This window comes from Leucoraja erinacea, chromosome 13 (assembly GCF_028641065.1).
Source record: "Leucoraja erinacea ecotype New England chromosome 13, Leri_hhj_1, whole genome shotgun sequence".
Classification (NCBI taxonomy): Eukaryota; Metazoa; Chordata; class Chondrichthyes; order Rajiformes; family Rajidae; genus Leucoraja; species Leucoraja erinaceus.
In genome coordinates, this window is record NC_073389.1 from 17,657,575 (window position 1) to 17,681,352 (window position 23,778).

The following is a 23,778-nucleotide window of genomic DNA, read 5'->3' on the forward strand; positions in this document are numbered from 1 at the left end:
ACTTATTTGCCCGAGGCCAACAACTTTTCTTGCACTTTCAAAGTTTCTGAACCTTTGCTGGATCTTAATAATTTAGTTTGGCTGAATCGTAAACTTTGCTGTATGAGCAGAACAAAACTAATCCAAATTATATTTGGATATTATGTAACGGTGTTCTACAATTTGAAGGTGAATTAAATAACTCTCTCTGAAGCCCAATAAATAGTCAACTCTGTTTCTGTAAGAAAAGAATGCTGGTGAACTACAGAAAGTTTTGTATTGAAAAGATGGTTAAAAAGCACCAGAGAGAAATTCACATCAATATTTTGAATAGCCTTATGGCTTGATGCGTATGTATTTCATTTAGTCTATGACATGATGCATGAAATAAAAACATTACTTCATAATTAGTTCTCCATGATGCGTTTTTTAAATGAACCCTTAGATTGTTTCATATTATAGAAATAAGGGCAAAAGCAGATTTTCAAACTAGTCCCTGACATTTGCTGCTAATAATTGAATCTGAAAATCCCTTTCCATGCATCTTATTTTGTAGGTTAATGCAATGCAATTATACTTTACAACACATTTAGGTGTTCATCAAATAGTGTTCTGTAACCTTGTTACTTACAAGAGATTGTCTGATTCATTCTGGTTATTACATCAAATCAACACACTTAAAATATGCCACCATAGATTAATTAAGCAGGGTATCAATTTAAGTTCTAAATTACAATTGCTGTGATCGGATAAAACACATCTAATCCTAATACAGTTACATCTCTTGAAAATCAACAATTTCACAAAAAACATCCAATAATTCTTGATTGATTCATTGTTTATCTGAATTGATTCTCACAAAAGAGATCATGTGCAAACATTGTGGGCCGAAGGGCCCGTTCCTGTGCTACACTATTCTATGTTCGAAAACGTGTCACAAAATTTAAACACTTGGCTGGTTCCATCAAAGGAAATCTTATTGATTCCTGGGGGCAGAATTCAACATGCTAGAAGCAGTGAAGCATTGGCACCTCACTTTTAACCAGCTCACACTTTTCGTTTCTGCCACCTTCAAACACAAGGCTGACTTTGGCAGGTTATTTAACAGGCAACCACAATGTCTGACCTCACTGAATTTGAATCTTACAACTTTTGGCTTGAAATTTAAGAGAAGCCATTGCTTGGTTGAGGAAGTGAAAATTCACATCAATGCAGTAGGTAATGCTCCACGGAAAGGAGGATGAGCATTTTAAGCAGAGAACCAGGAGCTTATTTATTCCCTTAGGGTTGTTTGCCCTGGCGGCATAGATAAAGTAAATGGCCACAGTCCTTATCCCAGGATAAGAAGGCCAAAAACTGGCGGACATGTGTTTAAGACGAGAGGGTACGTTTTAAAGGGGATCTAAAGGGCAGGTTATTCTACACGGGAGGGGGTTGTGGGTATATGGAGTGAGCTGCCAAAGGAGAAAGTACTCATAGATACAATTACAATGTTTAACAGTCATTTAGACAGATACATAGATAGGAAAGGTTTGGAGGGATTTGGGCCAAACACAGGGAAATGCGACTAACTCTGGTAGATATCTTGTCTTGCTTGGATAAGCTGGGCCGATTGGGTCTGCATATTATTCTATGAATTTAAACTTGCCAAATGCAAACGTTTACCAAAAACAAATTTTGGCAGATTGTGTCTATCTCAGGAAAATCATCAAAGTGCTGGAGTAACTGAGCAGGTCAGGCAGCATCTCTGGAGAAAAAGGGTGGGCAACAGTCCCAACCTAAAATGCACCCAGCCCTTTTCTCCCTGACCTGCCGAGATATCCCAGCACTTTATGTCCATCTTTGATATAAACCAGCATCTGAAAATGTTTGTGGCTGCATGATGACTCTCCTGATACTTTTAATGCTCTTCAATTAAAAAAAAAATTAAACCACATACAGGCAATGCACCTCAAGATACTTGAGCACAAATGAATTCAAATGCTCTATCTGTGAGATAGTTAGCAAGCATCATATGAAATATACCATTAAGGGACAGGTAAGAAGGAACACTATCCGAGCTCATGGTTTTGACCTTCAGCTACACAGATGAATTATATTAAAACAGCATACGAATGGGGAAGGAGGCTTGAACTAAATTATAAAGGAAACTTAGTATAGAAGCATTGTGCTTTTAGTCTTGAAAGCTGTCAAACTGAGCGTGCTATTTCTGAAAGTATGCAAATTCTTTAATCTAAGCCATACCTTGCAGATAGCATTAGATATTGTTTGCCTCCCGGTGTACAATGCAGCGACAGAACAAGCTAAAGGCTTAACTACTGACAAAACTAACAAAAGTTAATAATAAAGTGACTCCTTCTTTCTCTTTTCTTGCAACTACAGGAGGAAGACATTTTGTCCCTTGAGTTCATGGTTAATAACGTAACTCCACATATTGACATTTGCCCATTCTCCATTCTATATTCTTAGATGTAAAGTGGCATTTGTCATTGTATGAATTGCCACCAATGAAGACTGGCCCAAGCATCTACCACCTTTCGCCTGCTTTACCTTCACGACATACAGGCCTGATTCTAAGAATGCATGGAAGAGGCAGAGTACGAATCCCTTATTCCTGCTCTGTATTCAATAATAAAATAGAATTACTATTTTAATAGAGTCATTCAATATGGAAACAGGCCCTTCGGCCCAACTGATCGATGCAAACCAAGAATGTACACAATGTCGATCTTCTACCTCAGAGCAACTTTCCAGCACCAACCCGACATCCTTAAAATCTAGAAATCTAATCATGTGTCTTGAATATTAACAATGTCCTCTTTAGACAATAGACAATAGGTGCAGTAGGCCATTCGGCCCTTCGAGCCAGCACCGCCATTCAATGTGATCATGGCTGCTCATTCCCAATCAGTACCCCGTTCCTGCCTTCTCCCCATATTTCCCGACTCCGTTATCTTTAAGAGCCCTATCGCACTCGCTTGAAAGTATCCAGAGAACCGGCTTCCACCGCCCTCTGAGGCAGAGAATTCCAAGGAATGAACAAGGACCCCCAGATCCCGTTGTACTTCCCCATTTCCCAACTTGATGCCATTTAGATAGTAATCTGCCTTCCTGTTTTTGCTACCTCACATTTATCCACATTAAACTTCATCTGCCCACTCCCCCAATCTGTCCAAGTCACCCTGCATTCTCATAGCATCCTCCTCACAGTTCACACTGCCACCCAGCTTTGTGTCATCTGCAAATTTGCTAATGTTACTTTGAATCCCTTCATCCAAATCATTAATGAATATTGTAAATAGCTGTGTTCCCAGCACCGAGCCTTGCGGTACCCCACTAGTCACTGCCTGCCATTCTGAAAGGGACCCGTTAATGTCCTGTCTGCCAACCAATTTTCTATCTATGTCAGCACTCTACCCCCAATACCATGTGCCCTGATTTTGCCCACTAATCTCCTATGTGGGACCTTATCAAATGCTTTCCGAAAGTCCAGGTACACTACATCCACTGACTCCCCCTTATCCATTTTCCTAGTCACATCCTCAAAAAATTCCAGAAGATTAGTCAAGCATGTTACTGCTATCCAAATGTGCGGCTATTTCATCTTTTATAATTGACTCCAGCATCTTCCCCACCACCGATGTCAGGCTAACTGGTCTATAATTCCCTGATTTCTCTCTCCCGCCTTTCTTAAAAAGTGGGATAACATTAGCTACCCTCCAATTCACAGGAACTGATCCCGAGTCTATAGAACATTGGAAAATTATCACCAATGCATCCACGATTTCTAGAGCCACTTCCTAAAGTACCCTGAGATGCAGGCCATCAGGCCCTGGGGATTTATCAGCCTTCAGTCCGATCAGTCTACCCAACACCATTTCCTGCCTAATGTGGATTTCTACCTTCAGTTCCTCCGTCTCCCCAGATCCTCTGGCCACTACTATATCAGGAAGATTGTTAGTGAAGATGGATCCAAAGTACCTGTTCAACTCATCTGCCATTTCCCTGTTCCCCATAATAAATTCACCTTTTTCGGTCTTCAAGGGTCCAACTTTGGTCTTAACTAATTTTTTTCTCCTCCGATCCATATCTCCTCCGATCTCTGCCCTGAATGGCTTCCCCATGGTTCTACACACTACAGCAGGGAAAATATCACCCCAACATCAATAATGGGGAAAATCCTGGATCCATCATTATTGAAGTGGCAACAGGGCACTTAGAAATTAATAATGATGGAATTAGGACAAGTCAACATGAATTTATGGAAGGAAATTACTTTTGACCAATTGGTTAGAATTTGCAGAAGTTATAACTAGCAAAATGGTTAACGGCAAACTGGTTAATTTGTACATTTTGACTTTCAGCTGGCCAACATGCAGATCCACTGTAAAACAAATGGACTGGTAACACACAAGATGAGGTGAGATGAGTTAGTTGAGGGTTCCAGAGGTGCCATAACACAATTCTTTAATAGGGAGGAGTTTTTGAGATGTTGTTTGCTCCTTCTTCAGACAGACGTCAGGGGGGGAGGGAGATAGATAGGTAAGGAAGTGTGAAGGTGTGAAAGCAGAGCAAAGGGAATGAAGATCAAGGAAAATGTAGAATAGCTCATTGTTAGCTGGGGGAAGCTAACAACAAAGCAAACTGAGTTAAAATGTAGTTGGAGGCAGTAAGACTGGTTGGAAAACTGGGAAGGGGGAGGGATGGAGAGAGAGAGAGGGAAAGCAAGGGTTACTTGAAGTTAGAGAAGTCAATGTTCATGCCGTTGGGTGTAAGCTGCCCAAGTTAAATATGTGGTGCTGTTTGCAACTTGCACTGGGGCTCACTCTAACAATGGAGGAGGCCCAGTGCAAACCCCATGCATCCTCTTCTGGGAGTTAATATTTCTTGCTTCCGATTCCAGCAGATGTAGTGTCTTGCATCTCCATGAAACTTTAAGTTGGTTCAGGATTCCATCTTGCATCACACAACACTTTCAACAGTTTTTCAGTTTTGTTACCTTGAGAATTCATCTCTCCGTCCACCTGTCCCCGATGCTCCCTCAAACAACAGTCCCAGTATACAAATCTGGTAGTCTATTATTGGCAAAGATATTTTCCTACGTAATATTACAATATAGCTGGTATATCTTCCTAATATGAAACACCCGTGTAAACCACTCCACTTGTGCAGGCTTTCTTAACAAGTGAATTGTGTGCAATGGATGAGGTGTTGAGGGGGTCAGAAGAGGAATAATTTTCCACCCAGTAACTAGAATCAAGGACACAATGAGACGATGGTAAAGGCAGTGACTCTTACAATACCCAAGATGTATGGGGAAGAACACACTTGAATGGCAGAGACATAGAAGGCCACAGGACAAGTGCTGTTAAATGGGTTATTGTAGATGGGTACACGATGGTCACCCATGGACCTTGTGGGCCAAAGGGTCTGTTTCTGTGCTGTGTCTCTCCATGGCCCTCTAATAAATGGGCACTTGAGAAAATCAAAGGGCCCCTTGGTCTGAATTTGTAGCACCTTTCAACATTCTTTTCATGTCAATGATTCTGGAGAATAAAATGCACTTAAATTAAAAAGCCAGTTGCATAAGTACTGCTTGCTTTCGTGTAGAAAAATATAAATTCTCAAGCTGCCTTTCGGATGCAGTTCTTTGCCTCAAGTATTTTCAGAAAGGCCCAAGACAGGCACTTAAGTAAAAGGAAGTAACTGAGCAAACTTCCAAAACACTCGACAAGAGCAGCATCCATTCTCATTTTCTTTTCCAAGCACTGCACAGAATTTATAATTACCAGTTCTTTGCATCTATTGTAAGTTTAATAGACTAAAGAGCTATCACAGCCACATTTATTTTAAAAGCACCAGCCCTGGAGTGTCTACTGGAGAGCCAAATGATTAATACAAATGCTTTGTCAGAATGAAGATGTAACAAGCACCGCCCAGTCAAAGGATGAATTGAAATCAGTGGGTTATCTTTCAGATTAACCAGGGCATTTAGTAAGGAAATTTTCATGAGAGTGTAATTCTTAGCTTTCATGAATCCACGCAGTAGGCAGCCTGCCAACTGTCAAGTTGGTGAAATTTTCCTGCTTCACAAAACATCTCCTATTAATTTCTCCATTTAGATAAGTTAATGTTTCTCCTGCACAAGCTTATTTGCAATGCATACTCCCTCTCACCAGCAGAATAAGGCATTGTTTATACATCAACGTTAACATTTTTCAAACAGCACAAAATATAGTTTCTATGGCATTGCAGTCTAATTTTTCTTTTGAACGAAAGTAATACAGTGTAAGTAACATCATTCAAGCCTAAATTGGCAGTGTTAGATGAAATAAAAATCCTTTAAAGAATCAAAAAGGCCAAAGGATTCATTTCCAGCAGGGAATAATTGACAAGGCTGTTCTACATGTACTGTTTCATGTACTTACACTATAATATCTTTTGATATGTCGCCTGATGTCCAAAGTTAATTTGTGGCACATTTGCACTTCGTACTGACTTGGCAACGTCTCGCAATCAACATTACTGCAGTGGAATAAACTGGGTTGAATATGTGGCCCCTGATACAAAACAGAAGATGCACATATGAAATGCAACTCAATATTCTAGCGATACAAAACTTGATTTTTTTTCCTCAATACTAAAAATTCAGTAAAAACACATATTTTATTCTCAAGCTGGTTTGTACACATATTCTACATTTGAAGTTACTTACAAACCAATAGAAATGCATTCACTGAACAGTCAAGCCCATCTGCAAATTCTCAATGTCCATGCAATTAACACTATCTTGTTTACTGCTATAATGAAGGAAAGTCAAGGATTCTGCTCACTAACATTACTCTGTGTCAAGGCCCACTCTTTCCTTTCCTCAAGCAACTAGATTGTTTTGACTGTAAAAATCCAAACCATCTGCTCATCCACTGGATCAGTTTAAAATAATTACTTTTAATTTAGATAAGGACGCCTTTGCTTTCCGATCCAAATTCTAAGATGCCCAACCTCATAATTTACTGTGTGTTATAAACGCTGGACAAAAAAAACATAGATTATTAAATATTTTCCAAGGACTTTAGGTTTTGATCCAAGGTCATAAAAATATCTGGCACCAGTTTGGGCTAGAGATGCATCCCTTGGCGTTTGATGACTGTGCACCACAATCTTCTGCAAAAGGTCAAGGAGTTTTTTTTTTTTAATTGGGGAGGGGGTGGGGGGGGAAGAGTCGGAAGAAGGAAAGGGGAAATAAAAACTCAATATGAAAAACCCAAATGTTATTTTTAACTTAAGGAATAATTTCTTGCACAGGAATGTCAACTTTTTTTAATCTCAGCTGTTAGGTCTCATCTTTCTCATTTTCAATGAGATAAGTATTCACTTTCGTAGGATATAGGCCATTTGCTCGTTTTCTGAAACGACATCCGCAAGAACGATGAGATTGCATCGTCTTCAATTGCTTTTACTGGCTACAAATCAACTTACTAGGGAAAGCAAGAAGCTGATATTTTGCTTCAAAGCCATAATAAAGCATACTAATGTCTGAGGGAGTACTTTCATTGCAAAACAGTTGTCCTTTCGGCTTTCTTTTGATAATCAAGCATTTCCCCAGCATGGAAATAAAAGTTTGTAAATGTGTTTCCAAACGTTTCTGAGAAAATATGGATAGTTAAGGGTTTGAAATTCATCTCTGGTTACCAACGTTACCGATTTAGAATCTTTGCATTTACCTTACCGCTAGACCATCCAACTTTTAGTCTGTCCAGATACCTCACCAACAGAAATCCCATCTGATTTTCTCATCCTTAAGGAGCTGTCCCACTGCAGCGACCTAATTGGCGAGTTTAGAAGAGTTTGCCCTCGACTTGTACTCGCAGCATGGTTGACACGAGGTCCTAGGAGGTCTTTGTAACTCTCCTTCATGCTCGAGAGTAGTCCCCGCGTACTCGAAAGCCTCAGCTAGGTCGCAGGGTATTTTTCAACATGCTGAAAAATGCCCGTGAGTAACAAAAGGTCGCCATGGAAAATAATCAATATTTTTTTACTCGTAGGTTTAGTCGAAGTAGGTCGGAATGTTATTCGTAAGTAATCAAGGGTAGTCGTAGGTAATCGAAGGTAGGCGTAGAGAGTCTTCAACATAGTTGAAGGGAGGTCGAAGGAGATCGTCTTCACTCTCCACTATTTTCCAATTTTCCAATTGTCCAATTTTCCCGAAGCTAGTCGAAGCTGGTCTTCAACATAGTCGAAGGAGGTCTTCAACAGGACACTTTTTCAAACTCTCCTAAACTCTTCGCCAATTAGGGCACCACAGTGGGACAGCCCTTTTTACTCAAGAATACCCCAAAAATGTAAATTGTCCCTCATGTGTAGAATAGTGTTAGTGTATGGGGTGATCGCTGGCTGGCACAGACTCGGTGGGCCAAAGGGCCTGTTTCCGCGCTATATCTCTAAACTAAACTAAAAATAACTTATATCAACTGTGGGTAGACATAAAATGCTGGAGTAACTCAGCGGGACAGGCAGCATTTCTGAAGAGAAGGAATGGGCAACGTTTCTGGTCGAGACCCTTCTTTAGACTGATGTCAGGGGAGTGGGCGGGACAGAGATAAACTGCAGTTGGAGACAGTAGGACTGGTGGGAGAACTGGGAAGAGGGAGGGCATGGAGAGAGAGGAAAAGCAAGGGCTATTTGAAGTTAGAGATGTCAATGTTCATACCGCTGGGGTGCATTTTGTGTCTACCTTCAATTTAAACCAGCATCTGCAGTTCTTCCCTGCACATTTATACCAACTGTGACTCCATTTAGTGTAAATTAATTTGGTTTGCACTTAAATCTTGGCACCATTCAGCTGTTTTTGTATTTGTCATCATATTGATTGTGTACTTATTCTACGTGTTTCATGCAAGCTAGAAATTTAATTGCACCCTGTGGTAATGTTTTTACTTACAAAAAAAAAAAACTTATTGAGAATAAAAAATACATACAAAACAAAAAACTATACATGTTCTTAAGATTCACTGCGTCTCTACATCCATTAGTGTTTTACTCAGTAGGTGATCACACCTATCTTTAAGCCAAAACCCTTGCCACCTCAAACCCTGGGGTGATACTCCCTTCCCTTGTTTGAGGTGTCTCCACTGGACTCTGCCCTCAATGTCCGGCAGTGGAAGGACCCTAGACCGTGGTCCTCCCTCACAGAGCCATGGCGTTGGCAGCACCAAGCTTCACCATGCCTACACTAAAACACGTATTCCTGCAGACAGGAATGGGTGTTGGCACCATTTCCCCACGGACATCTGGCTGCGCAATAAACTTAACCTGAATCTGTCCCCATGCTCCTCCAAGTTCTTGTCCTTCAAACTGGTAGGAAGGTTCTGTCAGATGAGTTTTGGCGAATAGCATGCAATGCATTTTGTCACCACTGTACCCTGGAGGGAAAGAACATCCTAGGGTGGTGGATGAGAAGCCAATAGACAATAGGTGCAGGAGTAGGACATTCGACCCTTCAGGCCAGCACCGCCATTAAATGTAATCATGGCTGATCATCCACAATCAGTACCCCGTTCCTGCCTTCTCCCCATATCCCCTGACTCCACTACCTTTAAGAGCCAATCAAGCAGCCTGCTTGAAGAACAAGGCTAGGACCTTTCAGCTTTGTTAACATAAATTATGGTACTTACACTGCCATCGAAGACATTATCGTAAATGTTTTCCGTCCCACAGCTGGGACATGCGAACTGGAACCTTTCTGCGTCACGGTATTTTTCTTCGTCGGTGAGCTGGACCGAGCCACCCAGCAGCACATCGTTTTCTTCAACTTGAAGACCGATGCGATTCATTCGAAACTGGGATGGATCTAGGCCTTTAGCAAGCAAAAGAAAACAAATGCGTCAAAAATCAAGTAGACCCCATTCATGATCTTCATTTACCCCTAACCAGATACAGCTTTACAGAATGAACATGGAAAGGGCAAAGGGTTTGGTATAACACTGCCAGTGAAGAGAGATAGAAATCTACTCTGGTTTGAACACAACCCAGTGGACATTTCCATTGATGGTCTATGAATTCACAACATACACTGTTAGTGAAGCCCAATAGTTCTTCACCGCTGTTACCTCACTATCCTCAGACTACTGAACAGCTCTCGTATAAACCAGGGTCTAGACCTGTTCTTCCAACCCACCTCATTGCGGCCCTTGAACCTTGTCTCCATAATTGTAACACTATATTCTCCACTCGGGTATTTTTCTCTTTGCACCATCTGCTGTACTTGTGCATGGTTTGATTGCCCTTGTGTACAGCATGATTTGACTGCATAACAGGCATACAAAGATTTTCTCTGTATCGGTACATGTGACAATAATAAACCAATACCAATATGAAACCTGCTGCAAGCTTCCGATCTGCAAGCAGGACTGACAGAGAGCTTCATTAAGCGATAGCTCTTCTTTCTTTTAAGGAGAGGGAGAAGATTCCATGGTGAGGATCAAGAAGCCATTTCATGCAATGTTCTAGCCGTCATTCCCCAACTGCCCTGTATCCACCCATCTCAACCCCTTCCAAATGTCCTCATCAGTTCTAACAAAATTAATAATCTTACTGTGTTTTGAGCCTCGCATTAATATGTTAAGACTAAAGCACATGCTTGGCTCAAAGATTAAGCCATGCACATCTAAACACACACAGCCAGTACAGTGAAACTGCAAATTGATCATTAAGTTATGGCTCCTTCGGTTGTTTGCTTTGTTACTTGCATAACTGTGATAATTCTAGAGCTAACACATACCAACGTTCAGACGGGGCACTTTGGTCGGCATGGATAAATTGGGCCGAAGAGCCCGTTTCCATGCTATACGACTCTCTGACTAAATAATTTATTTTGCTAAGTCTAGCTGGATACAGACAGGTAAATCTATGGCACCTTAATTCACTCCCTCTGAACTACCGTTGTAACGAGTACATGCATGCAGTGTCCTCAATCCATTTTGTTGCTGGAAACCACCCTAGTTACAGAAAATCTGTAATTTCATGGCCTGTATCTGGGAACTAGTGTTAAAACAGATCACACCCACGAGGCTGCATTGCTCCATCTGCCAAAAACACACCCTCTGTGCTTCAACTTTTTTGAATTTACAGCATGCATAATTTCAGAGTGGTCTCAGACTGAAGGGCCTCATGGCAATGCATCCATTTCCACAAACTCCTATGATTGTTCCTCTCCACAGGATCTCTGACCGACCATCCCCAACAGGACTAGGGGTAAACAGACCTGCTGTCTCGTACCATCGAGGCTAAAGCACTCATCCCATCCTGCTAATTATCCCGCTCAAGCAAAACCTTTATATTTTATAATCATAGATCAAAGTACCTACTGACAGTTTAATCACCTCATTCCCGTTGCCAAAATGCTAGAAAACTTGTGTCTGGCAAGTAAAAAATGCAGCGATATCTGAAATCAAATTACCACTCCCAGTCCAGTAACATTTGATTTTGTCTTCCGTTATAGATTAATTGACTGAATTATCGATTCACGTGAAATATTCTCAGTAATAAAAAGGTCTAATTCCAATATAGACTGGAACTGCAAAAACTGGAATTTGAGCAAAGCACAAGGTGCTGCTGGAACTCAGCGGGTCAGGCAACATTTCGGGTCAGGACCCTTCTTCCGTCTGATTCTTTAGAGATTCCAAAATAGACCCAAGGTAAAAATGAACCATGTGCTAACTGTCCTGAATGAGATAGGTCTTAAAATTTGATTTAAAATTATTGTTGGGTCTGGCAGTGAAGGTATTGGCAGCTCTAACAACAGCGCTGATACTCTGAATGGAAGAAAGAAACACCAAAATTCAAAACATGAATCTCCTTGCAAAAATATAAACAGACTCCGTACTTTGGCTTTTTCTTCAAAACTGTTCAAAAATAATTGGAAAAATATTAATTGTAGAGCTGACAGAGGATACTATCGCACACCCCCAAACACCTTTACCATCACTCATCCTTGTATGCTGATTCAATAATGCTCAGAAATCAAGCTCAGAGGCCTTTATTTGGGAAACATGAGGTGCATTGTTCGCAGTGCAAAATCTTGAACATTCTTTGACTAGCTGACTGAAATAAAGGCCACATGTGTCACCAACAATTTCAAGACTGCCTCAATTAACAGTGTACAAAGCAAAGGGAACTCTGTACAGTTGTTCTCTATTTAATCAACACCCCGTGGATTTATTCAAAGTACATCTCTTAAACACACTCTTTCCCTTTAAATCTTCACTGTGGCTTGCAGCAACCTGCAATGCTCCCCCCCCCCCCCCCGTCCCCCACAGCACCACGCAAGAAAATACACGGAAGGTCAAAGCTATTTAAATTTACCAAGAAACTATCCAAGTATTACATTTCTTTCTAGAAGATTAGTGACAAATTAAAGAATTATTTTACACCAAAGAAAAAATGTCACCACAACTATGCGGAGAATATTATGGGAACCTGTACTTGCAACTGAGTTTCACTGTCTAGGCCTACACTAAAGGATGTTGACTTCAGGTGCTGCCATCTATAGACCAGCATTAAATAGAAAGACAAAATAGTAGCTGCACAGAGATGATGAGAATTACTTCATTATATAAAGATGTAAATTCTCAAGAGGTTAACAATCAGCTCAATAGTTCTTTATTAATTTTTTTTTGAGCATCGCAAATCAAATTCAATTTGCGTCTCTCTACAGACCTGCGAACGTTTATATACTTTATTACACTGTCAAAAGAAATGAACCAGCTGGAAGGCGTTAAGCTGCCTCCGTACCTATGTTGGGCTTGTTAATAGTCAAAATAGATAAATGGGTTGATGCTACAACTCCAGAGAACAGCGTTCCAGAGAAACAGAGAACGGGTGCACTGAAGATTTTCAGGGATGTTACCAGGACTTGCGGGCCGGAGCTATAGGGAGAGGTTGAACAGGCTAGGACTTTATTCCTTGGAGTGCAGGAGGATAAGGGGTTATCTTATAGAGGTGCATAAGATCATGAGGGGAATGGTTAGACTGCATGCACAGAGTCTTTTACCCAGCGCTGGGGAATCAAGGACGAGAGGGTGCAACTCGTCCTTGATTATGCTGCTGCCAAAGCCAAGGCAGCGTGAGGTATAAATGGAGTCAATGGTTCAGTTGCCTGATAACAGCTGAAAAAGTGCTCTTCAAGTGTGCCCCACCATGATCATGCCAGATAGGTCCCAGGCATCGACTCCTCTTCAGTATCTATTCCATGTAACCTCATTGACCAATAGGTAGCATCAGGACACCATTCACACCCAGTTCAAATAACATTTCTACAATCTATTGTGAAGGAAGCCTGGATGTCACCAGAAAAAAAATGGAGGTGCTCGAACCTCAAGGGAGTACACAGGAAGAGGCTGTTTACATAGAAACGGCAATTTCACAAATGGATCTGAACGCAGATTAATAATTTATAAACGGAGACCATTTCAAGAGTGGATGCCAGAAGTACGCTGGCACATGACGGAATGATAGACCAGGGCTTCATACGATTTAAGGCCCTGTCCCTGTGGCATGCAAATTGCGCGACCTCGTCGTCGCGTTGAGGCGCACGGGCATCGTGTGGCCGCGCAGAGCCGGTCCCACTGAGAAGCGCGGAGGGGTATGGAGTTGTGCGCGGTATCGCTCCGAAATTTTGTAGCGAACAAAATCTTCGCGCGCCACCAGCCTGTCGCGCAACTGACGGCCAAAGTGGGACAGGCCCAAGACCCTGGCGCGACGCAACGTCTCACCTCCAACAGCAGCAGAAGCAGGCAAACGATCGCCGAGCTCGGCCTGGGGCTTATGGCCATTGCAGATCCGATTCGCCCCCACTTCTACTCCCAGAGCAGGGCCAAGAAAATTGAAGATAGACACAAAATGCTGGAGTAACTCAGCGGGACCGGCAGCATCTCTGGAGAGAAGGAATGGACGATGTTTCGGGTCAAGACCATTCTTTCAGACTGAAGAAGAGTCTCGACCTGAAACATCACTCATTCCTTTTCTCTAGAGATGCTGCTGGTCCCGCTGACTTACTCCAGCATTTTGCGTCCATATTCAAATGACATCAAACGCTCCAGATGGCTGTGCGGGTGCATGAAGTCACACGCAACCTTGCGGGACCGTCGCGCCTCAACGCGATCACGAGGTCACGTAATTAGCGTGCCAAGGACACGTAAGTGGGACAGGGGCTTTAGGTTATAAACAGCAACGATTTGGAGGAGCTCAAATTCACAGAGGTTGGAAGATCATCCGAAGGAAGCATTGAAATAATTGAGAGGGACAGGCAATAACAAAGTAGGGCTCAACAAGACACTGGGAGGGCTGCAAGTGATACAATGGAAAAGGAAATAGGTTTTGAAAAAGAATAATACAGTATTGGAAGCTTCATCCAAGCATAAACAGGATGACAATATTGTGAACAAGATTGGTCTAGCTTAGACAGTGGCTGGGGGAGGGAGAGGGGTGTGGAGATGGAATTGATGGCTAGGAAATGAAGGTTCCAATCTCAGCAAAGATAAAGCTATCTAATTAAGGGATGCCAAGCTCACAGACACCAAGTTCTAAATAAGAGATCCATCACTCACAGCCCTGTGTGATGTTTAGCTTGGAATTTTATTTTGTACTTTTTTTTGTGCAATAACTCTCCAGATTGTGGTAAATTTAATCTAGGTTAGTTTATGGCAGGTCATGTTTGATTTATACTGCTTTTAGTCTCCACAGCTGACCTGGAATATTTCACTGGGCCTTGAAATTCCTCCACACATGCAAGTTTGTTCTTGCTCTCAAGTATTTGGACAAGAAACATCCTCTAACAGATAACACTATCAAAGTGCGGATTTGCGCTCTACACAAATTTAGGCAACATTTTTTTTAATCACCCTTCAAAGGGGCACACCAACAAATCAGTGACTCAACACCCATAATCAGATCAATTAAAAACGTTCTCCTTTGCAGTTTTGAATATTAAACAAAGCCTCTGGGTCAGATCACTCCAGGGAACAGCAGTAATAATAGCATAATCAAACTGACAATTTTTATATTATTCCCAAAGATAAACGTGGCAGCAATAGGTGAAGGGTACTGGGAGGACTGAAAGGAGGAATAAAACAGCAAGAGGGATAATTGCAAAGAAACAGAGCTCAACTTACAAATTAAACCATCACAAAGAAAATTAGCCAACAGCAACAACTCATTACCAGGTTGTTGCTGCTCACAATCCATCTGTCGGGAGAAGATGGGAAGCTGATTTAAAAAAAAACTAACAAGCGATCGTAGACATGCATATGAATGGCAAGTCTGGCCTCATATGTTCATAGGTTCTCGGAGCAGAATTAGGGCCATTCGACCCATCAAGTGCACTCAGCCATTCAATCGTGGCAAATCTATATTTCCCTGTCAACCCCATTCCCCTGCCTTCTCCCCGTAACCACTGACAACTATATCCCTAGATTGCAACTTTGGCAGCTATTTACATTTTGACAGCTGAGCCATAACTCGATTCCTCTAAAAATCTGCATGGGAAACTGCAGGGACCAACGAGTGACTTTTAGGAATATAAGCCTCACTGATTTCCAGCCCGGGTCTTCAGCAACAGTGCAGGGTGAGCGACTGCTGGTGGCCCAGATCAGTTCACCAAACCGTAAAGGACAGGGATCAATGTGGTGCCTTTATTTGACCAGAAAGCTCCAGACAGAGTGATCATCAGCCAGAGAGGCTTCCCATCTGAGATTAGCTCAATTTCCTTTTTATGTTCATGGATGGCACCAACCTTTGTTGGTGCAGACAGAAAGGAGCCATGTTTGGCACAGATATTGTGGGCCAAAGGGCTTATTGTGTTGTACTGTTTGTGCTCCAATATGCTACAGTTGTCATTGACTTTATAATAATGGATAAATGTGTACCAACAAAATCATTCCAAGTCTTCTCCAACCAGAAGACTTAAATGAACTAGGAGCTTGTAAACGCAGAGGGCAGGATGTGCGGCATTTAGGATTGGCAAACCAGTGTGATATAAGAAGTCCAGCTAAGACTTCCTGAAGGCCATCAAGAGGCTGAAGAGACTAACCTGGAGTCACAGATAGACTCTCTGCAACCGAGGTAGGGTGTGCACGCTATCACCTCCTATAATGCAAAGCCAGATAGCCTACGTGCCAACAGCGAATCACATCCAGTTGAGCTTGATGTTTTTTATGCACACGTTTAAATGGAGAACGATGACACAGCTAAAAGGGTCCCATCAGTCCTTGATGATCCTGTAATCTCTGAGGTTGACATCAGAGCATCCATCAGGAGGGCAAATCCACACAAGCGTGGCCCAGACGCCGTACCTCCTGAGCACTAAAGATCTGTGCGGACCAATTAGCTGGAGTATTCAGTGACATCTTCACCCGCTTGCTTCTGCAGGCATTGGATCCCACTTGCTTCAAAAGTGGGAGTATCTATTGTACAGGAGCACAAGCAGTGCACAGAGACCTGCCTCAAGGACCACCGTCCACTGTAGAGAAGTGTTTCGAGAGGTTTGTTGCAGCACAAATCAATTCCAGCCTTAGAAAAGACTTGCTCAATTTGTCTATTGCCACAACAGAGGCCAGCGCACTTGCTTTCCACTCTGCTTTGGATCTCCCGGATTATAGGAACACATTGGTCAAGCTGCTGTTCGCTGGCTGCAGCTTGGTGTTCACCTGGGACTCTATCTCCCATTGCGACTGGATCCTTGACTTTCTCATTGGCAGACCTCCATTAGTGAAATGGATAACACCCCTGCCTCACTGATCATCAACACAGGTGCACCTCAAGGCTGCCTGCTTCCCTGCTCTCCTCTGTTTGAACCCAAGACCGTGTGGTTAAGTACGGCCCTAATACTATTTATAAATCCCAAGGCAACACCACTGTGGCTGGCCGAATTACAGGCAACGATAAGATATCGTACAGGAGACAGATAGAACACCTGGTTGAGTGAAGCCGCAATAGCAACGTCTCGCTCAACATCAACAAAGCAAAGGGACTGATTTTTTCCTTCAGAAAAGGCAATTAAATAGTACACATGAGGATAGACACAAAAGGCTCGAGTAACTCAGCGGGTCAGGCAACAGCTCTGGAGAAACGGAATGGATGACATTTCGGTTCAAGATCCTTCTTTAGATAGTCTGGGGAGAGGGAAACGAGAAACATAGAAAAAATGAATGAAAGGTGTGCAAAAGGTCAAATCAATGCCAGCAACGATGATCAAGGAAAAGTGAGCCCACAATGGTCCATTGTTGGCTGCGGAGAAGATGATAACGAGTGATGCAGTGAAACTCAGTAGGACGACAGTGAAACTAGTACGACAACTAGGGCGGGAGAGGGATGGAGCGAGAGGGGATGCAACGGTTGCTTGAAGTTAAGATAAATCAATATTCACACTGCTTGGTTGTAGTTTTCATTAGTGGGTTGGTGATGGAGGGATTAGCAGCTTCAAATTCCTGGGCGATATCTCGGTTTATCTGTTCTGGGCTCAGCATGTAGATGTAAACACGATGAAGGGCTAGCATCTCTACTTACCTGGAGGTTTTCAAGAGATTCACCATGCCACCGAATACTATCTTCTACAGATGCACTGTAGAAAGTATCCTGACTGGTTGCATCGTGGCCTGGTGTGGCAAATCCAATGCAAAAGGATGCAAGAGGCTGCAAAGTGGTGGACTCAGCCTGGCCCATCACGAGCACAACCCTCGGCGCCATTGAAAGGCGGCAGCATCTATTATGAAGGATTCCCATCATGCCCTCTTCCCACTGTTACGGTCGGGCGGGAATTACAGAAGCCTGAAGTCTTGCATCACCAGGTACAGGGACAGCTACATTCCGACAACTTTCATGTTCTTGAACCAATGCTGTCAACCCTAAGTTACCCTGACAACAGAATCTTTTAGACCACCTCTTGCTCTAACATGGACTCTTTTTCCAAATTGTGTCTTATACTAAATTCTTGTTTTTTTGCACTTTTTTTTTGTTTCTACTGTTTTACAGAACTGTACTAATTCATGTGTAATTTGCATTGTGTGTCATCTGAGTTTATGTGCATGTGATGCTGCTGCAAGCAAAATTTTATTTTTGCTGTACCACTCCGTACATGTGCACATGACAATAAACTCAATTTGACTCTTAAGTGGTCGTTAGAAACACACATTTCCATTAACATTGTTCAAGGTCCAGTTGCACCGAGTTAACAAGTAAAAATTGAAGGGGGATCCGAGGAAAAACCTTTTGTTTTTGAAAAGTAGAGTGCTTTTGATCTGAAAACCACTACCCTGTCATGTAACTTGACAGGAGACCCAGCACTCTCACAATCTGGTGTACCTTTGATTCCCTCTTTTTAATGCATATCCTTTCATGTGCAGGCACCTCGCATTTTATGCAGGGGTTACGTGCTTGAAAAGCAGCGCATAATACAAAAATGTGTAAATGAAACAAGATGCTTGACTATGCTGTCAGCAGTAAATTTGATCACGATATTCCAAAAATACGAGCACATAAATCAAGCTTTGGTACGAAAGGAACAAGCGCATTATTTCAAAATTGTGTAAATCAAACACGTGCAAAATGCAAGGTGCCACTATTGTGAACAGACCTAAACATAACATTCTAGGTGCAGATCCTATATGATTTCATGTAGACATCTCCACTCTTGTACTACAATCTTCTTCTTGCAATAAAGGCCACAATTTCAATTTACCTTCCTAATCAGTTGATCTAGCTGCATGCTAACTTTCAGTGATCTGTGCACAAGAACATCTAGGTCCTTCTGATCACCAACAATGTCAAGTTCTCAGCATTTAAAAAGCTCCTATTTTTTTTCTCTTCATCTGTTCCAATATTATATTGCACCTCTCATGTCCTCACCCATTCACAGCCTGCCCAGAGCTCAACAGTTACACAGCTCACTACAGTTGGATAGGTTAAACATGGACTTTCATGCAAATAATTGATATAGATGATAAACAGCCAGGGCTTTAGCTCCAATCATGCCCACACCTCCTTGGCACTGTTCCCCAATCAGTAGAGACCCATTTATTTCCAATCTTCATTAATTTATAATATATTGTCTCTCAACAATGCAACCAAAATTTGTTTATTAATTTACTGTGCGGCACCTCATTGAAGGCTTTGTGAAAAGTCAAAACATACATTAACTGGTACTGCTATATAGATTCTGCGAATCACAATTTCAAAATCCTCCAACAGATACAAAAAATGGGATTTCCCTTTTTAACTCTCCCAGTCCTATACCAACTTTCCAAGGACTGTATTCTGTTGCCACTGACATAACAATACACTTCTGAATTTTCCACCTCTGCTAACGTCAGGTTACCGGTCGAAAGTCTACTATTTTCTTTCTCCCTCCTTTCTTAAATCCTGGGACTACATTTCCCACCTTCCAAATGTGGGAACCATTATCAAATCTATTATCTCCATCTCCTTTTGGGCGGCACAGTGTCAAAGCGGCAGAGTTGCTGCCTTACAGCGCTGGACACACAGACAGCATCCTGACTCCAGGTGCTGTCTGCGCGATGTTTGTACCTTCTCCCCGTGACCACGTGGGTTTTCTCTGGGTGCTCCGGCTTCTTCACACACTCCAAAGACATACAAGTTTGTAGGTTAATTGGCTTCTGTAAAATTGTCCCTAGAGTGTAGAATAGTGCTAGTGTACGGTGTGCTCGCTGGTCAGAATGGATACGGTGGGCCGAAGAGCTTGTTTCCACACTGTATCTCTCAAGTCTAACGTCACTTCTTTCACGATCTTGGAATGCAGCTCACAGGAACTTGGCGATCTATATGCTGTCAATCCTATTAATTTCTCCATTATTATTCTATTCATACGCAAATTTCTTTTAGTTTCTCATTCAATCCACATCTGCTCTTTGCAAGAGGTCTTTTTGTATCTTCATTCATGAAGACGGCCACAAGATATTGATTTAATTTATCTGCCATCCTACAAGGCAAAAAGCTACCATTTCCTTTTGAAACTTTTAGTATTTCCCAGCGAAATCCAACCCAAATTTGTTAGTAAGGTCAAGACATTGCATGTGGATATGGTTTATTATGGTGTCTGCCGAGTACTATGTTTACATATCTGTTGTTTAGTTTAGTGTCACATTTACCAAGGTACAGTGAAAAGGTTTTTTGTTGCATGATATCCAGTCAGCGGAAAGACTATACATGCGTACAATCAAGCCATCCACAGTGTACAGATGCAGGATAAAGGGAATAACGTTTAGTGCAAGATAAAGTCCAGAAAAGTCCAATTAAAGATGTTGCATGTAAGAATTTTGTTGTTGCATTTCAGGACATATGACAATAAAGCATTCTAGACTTGAAAAAACAATGCCTCTGACTATCACCTGATCATCAACTTACCCAACAAGGTAGCAATTAGTGCAGAGTCTATTCCATCTATGGGTTCACAGATTCGAGCCACAACTGGATGCACTTGCTGGGATAGGTAGTATTGGATGTCGATGGTCAGGTTCTCCTGTTTCTGTAGTTGCTCGGGTGCATAGGCTCGCTGGTTGGGGCTCAGGTTTGAGCCGTCCTTAAGAAATACATTGTTAGTTTCATATCGTTAACATTCATCGCCAAGAGAGCAAGAGAAGGTCCGGTAACATTGGGTTGTACAGGTTTCATAGCACGATGGACCACATCGCTATTTGGAGAGCTAGGAATTCGCGGACAGAGTTTGCGTCAGACTGTAATGGGGATGTCAGAGGCAGCAGAGCAAGACAGTAAGTGGATTTGGTGGAAAAGAAATAGTGTCATTTGAAGGCAGAAGGGAAATGTATAACATGCAGTATGTGTATTTCTTTGTAAGTGTATTCTGTGTAAGTTTCCTTTATTTAGTAGATACTGGTAGCAAAGGTGGTGAGAGCAGGTAATGAGGGGGGTGGTTCAGCGATGCCAGAAATAACTGTTGAGCCTTCACGAGATGTTGTGGCCCAACTCAACGAAACAACACTGAAGGGAGGTGCCCACTTGATAACCCCAATAATATACTTGCATCTACACGATTAGTTTTTTATGTGCTTAACATGCAGGTAGCTTATTATTGCATATGGAGTTAGTTATTGTCATTAGCATAAGCAGTTTAGGTACTACTTTGGCTTTGGGCTTGATTTTCTTGGTTGAGCACTTATTCTGGTGTTAAAGCACAAGTACTTTGTGTTTCATTTGTAATCTTGGCCTCAATCTGTTTCAACAAAGAAGAATTAGGTTGATGAAACTAATTTTCCGGTTCTTACTTGACAAATTATGTAGGATATTGTGTCCCCAGCTTTTATTTTCCGTCCTCCTTGGGAATTTATCCAAATGGCAACATGCACGTGAGGCAGGCTTTTTTTATCTGGGTAATCTTGGGGATCCTTGGTCAGAGCCTGTAGCAATAACAAAAATACAACAATATCAAATTATTCATCAACAACACACAGACAAGAAGAAACTAGTGCCCAAACCACGCAATTTCCTACTTTATAAATTCACAATTGTCCTTCAGTTAACCCTTCGTTCATCCTGTGCTGTGACAACGTCAAATTAAGGTGATTTACATTTCCCAGCTTTGAACAATCCTTAGCAAGCAACTCTAACTTAAGCAAGACACAAAGTGCTGTAGTAACTTGGCAGGTCAGGCAGCATCCCTGGAGAACACGGACAGAACAAGGTCGGAACCCTTCTTTGTGATTTTGTTTGGTTGGGTTTGTTGCAATGTGAGCAGAGGGCTGTGTGTTCAAAGGGGGTGAGATTAGAGTGGGCAAGGGGTGTAGAAAAGTCAAGACAGCTGGTGTTTGGAAAGAAAAGGTCCAGAGAGGGTAGAAGGCAGACAGAGGAAGTCCAATGAGTAATGCTGGAGACGGGAGAAAGTGTCGTCAACGGGAGGCGAGAACTCCTTCATATAGAAAAAGGCCCGGAGACTGATCTTCCAGCTCAACATTAGTAAGCCATGAATGCCGAGCTCTCCACAACCATGCCCACGCTGACCATTGTTCAAGGGCATTCACATAGTTATAAATGTTAGCCATTGGATCCTACGGTTGTTAACCTTTGCCAATAACATTAAGCAATTTAAAAACTATGTTTGGAAAGAGGCCACTATTCGCTCACTGCAAAAAAAAATGTAGTTCATAAGTTATAGGAGCAGAATCAGGCCATTCGGACCATCACGTCTACTCCGCCATTCAATCATGGCTGATTTAACATTCCCTCTCAACCCCATTTTCCTGACATCTCCCCATAACCTTTGACCTTCATGAAGAATCTGTCAATCACTGCTTTAAAAATAACCAATGTCTTGGCCTCCACAGTCGTCTATGGCAATAAATTTTGCAGATTCACTGCATTCAGACTAAAGAGATACCCCCTCATCTCCTTTCTAAAGGTACGTCCTTTTATTCAAAGCATCGTCAGTGATGGCAAGCTACAAAATGCAGGATGGAAACACTTATCTTTAAAGTTCAATTGCATCAGAGTACAAGTTACTTTAGTTCAGTGACTATGAACCCTTACCGACCTCCTTACTTGTATCTTCCAGCAACAAATTCCCTTCCTCGCCATGTACCACCACAATCAAACAAGGATTTCTCCATGGTGCTCCCTTTATCCACATGTGGTAGCCTCGCTACATAAGCCACAAATGCATAGTTAGATTCCAAATGTTGGCCGCTGAGACCCAACTCAGTGTCGACCCTGTGCAACGTACAATTATTTCCACTGCACAAACACCCATTCATACTGTAACTCCCTCCAATCATTCCAAACTCAGCCCACCCTTGCTCTTCCACCCGAAACTCCTCTTTTAAACGTGGCCTTCAGTTTATTGATGGTTGTGTATTCAATCAATCACTCAGGTGTTCCACTTTATCTAAATTTGATCAGTGCTATTAAACGTAATTCTCCATCTTCAAATTGGTTTACACTGCAGTCATAACCAGTTTATTTATTTAGAGTCATAAAAGATGAAAGTTCAGAAGGATGTGGAAGATGACAAGAAATACTGTGGGAGTGTTTGAAATGAGATGAACAATTCTGTCCTTATTACACGCCTTTTGGTATTTCATCTCTGGCCTTTGGTCCAACCATCTGCCTATTAAAACACACTTTCACCTGTATCCACCTTTCACATACCATGCTTTGTCCTGCCCTGCCTCTCTTCTAGCTTTTTTTGGTAAGTTGTCTCATTGTAGGACACTGATCTTTTTTTAAATTCTTGATCTTAAACCATGTATTGTGTTTTTGTATATAATTTATGGTGCTCTTATAAGCTTTTATATGTGATTTATTGTGTTTTTATATGCAATGTATTCTATGTAATGTTGTCTTTTATCTGAACCTTGAGTCTGTAATAATGTTTAATAATAATAAATTATTATTATTTTGAAAAAATATTTTCTGGTGAAAACCGAAGAAATATACATCTAAAACAAGGTAAATATTTATTACAAAAGTTACTTTTCATTTTCCACAAATGAATTAAGAATCTGTGTGAATGTCCAATAACTGTGGCAAATGTTCTCTTTTTCTTCCCAGGCATGCACTGTGCGTGGCTTGTAAGTTCAGGCTGTATAACATCCTGCTGTAAGAGCCTGATGAGTAACATCTGTGTGAAGTCACTGTCAGTAAGCTACAAAACACTAGTTTCACAAGATTTTATTCTAAAATCACAGCTGAAGCTATTTTATTAAAAACAAGCTATATTTAACCTCTCTGCAGACACAGTACTACTAGTGTTACCCCTCTCCCGACAAACTCTCCCTA

General features: G+C 41.7%; 1 protein-coding gene across 1 annotated transcript in view; it reads right to left on the minus strand.

Moving 5' to 3' along the window:
• pola1 (polymerase (DNA directed), alpha 1) overlaps nt 1-23,778 on the minus strand; it is a gene marked incomplete at its 5' end in the record, with an annotated part of 231,094 nt that overhangs the window by 85,166 nt on the left and 122,150 nt on the right. Inside the window, 4 exon segments of the mRNA XM_055645304.1 lie at nt 6,408-6,539; nt 9,654-9,835; nt 20,395-20,569; nt 21,273-21,404. Coding sequence (XP_055501279.1) covers nt 6,408-6,539; nt 9,654-9,835; nt 20,395-20,569; nt 21,273-21,404 — 621 coding nt within the window.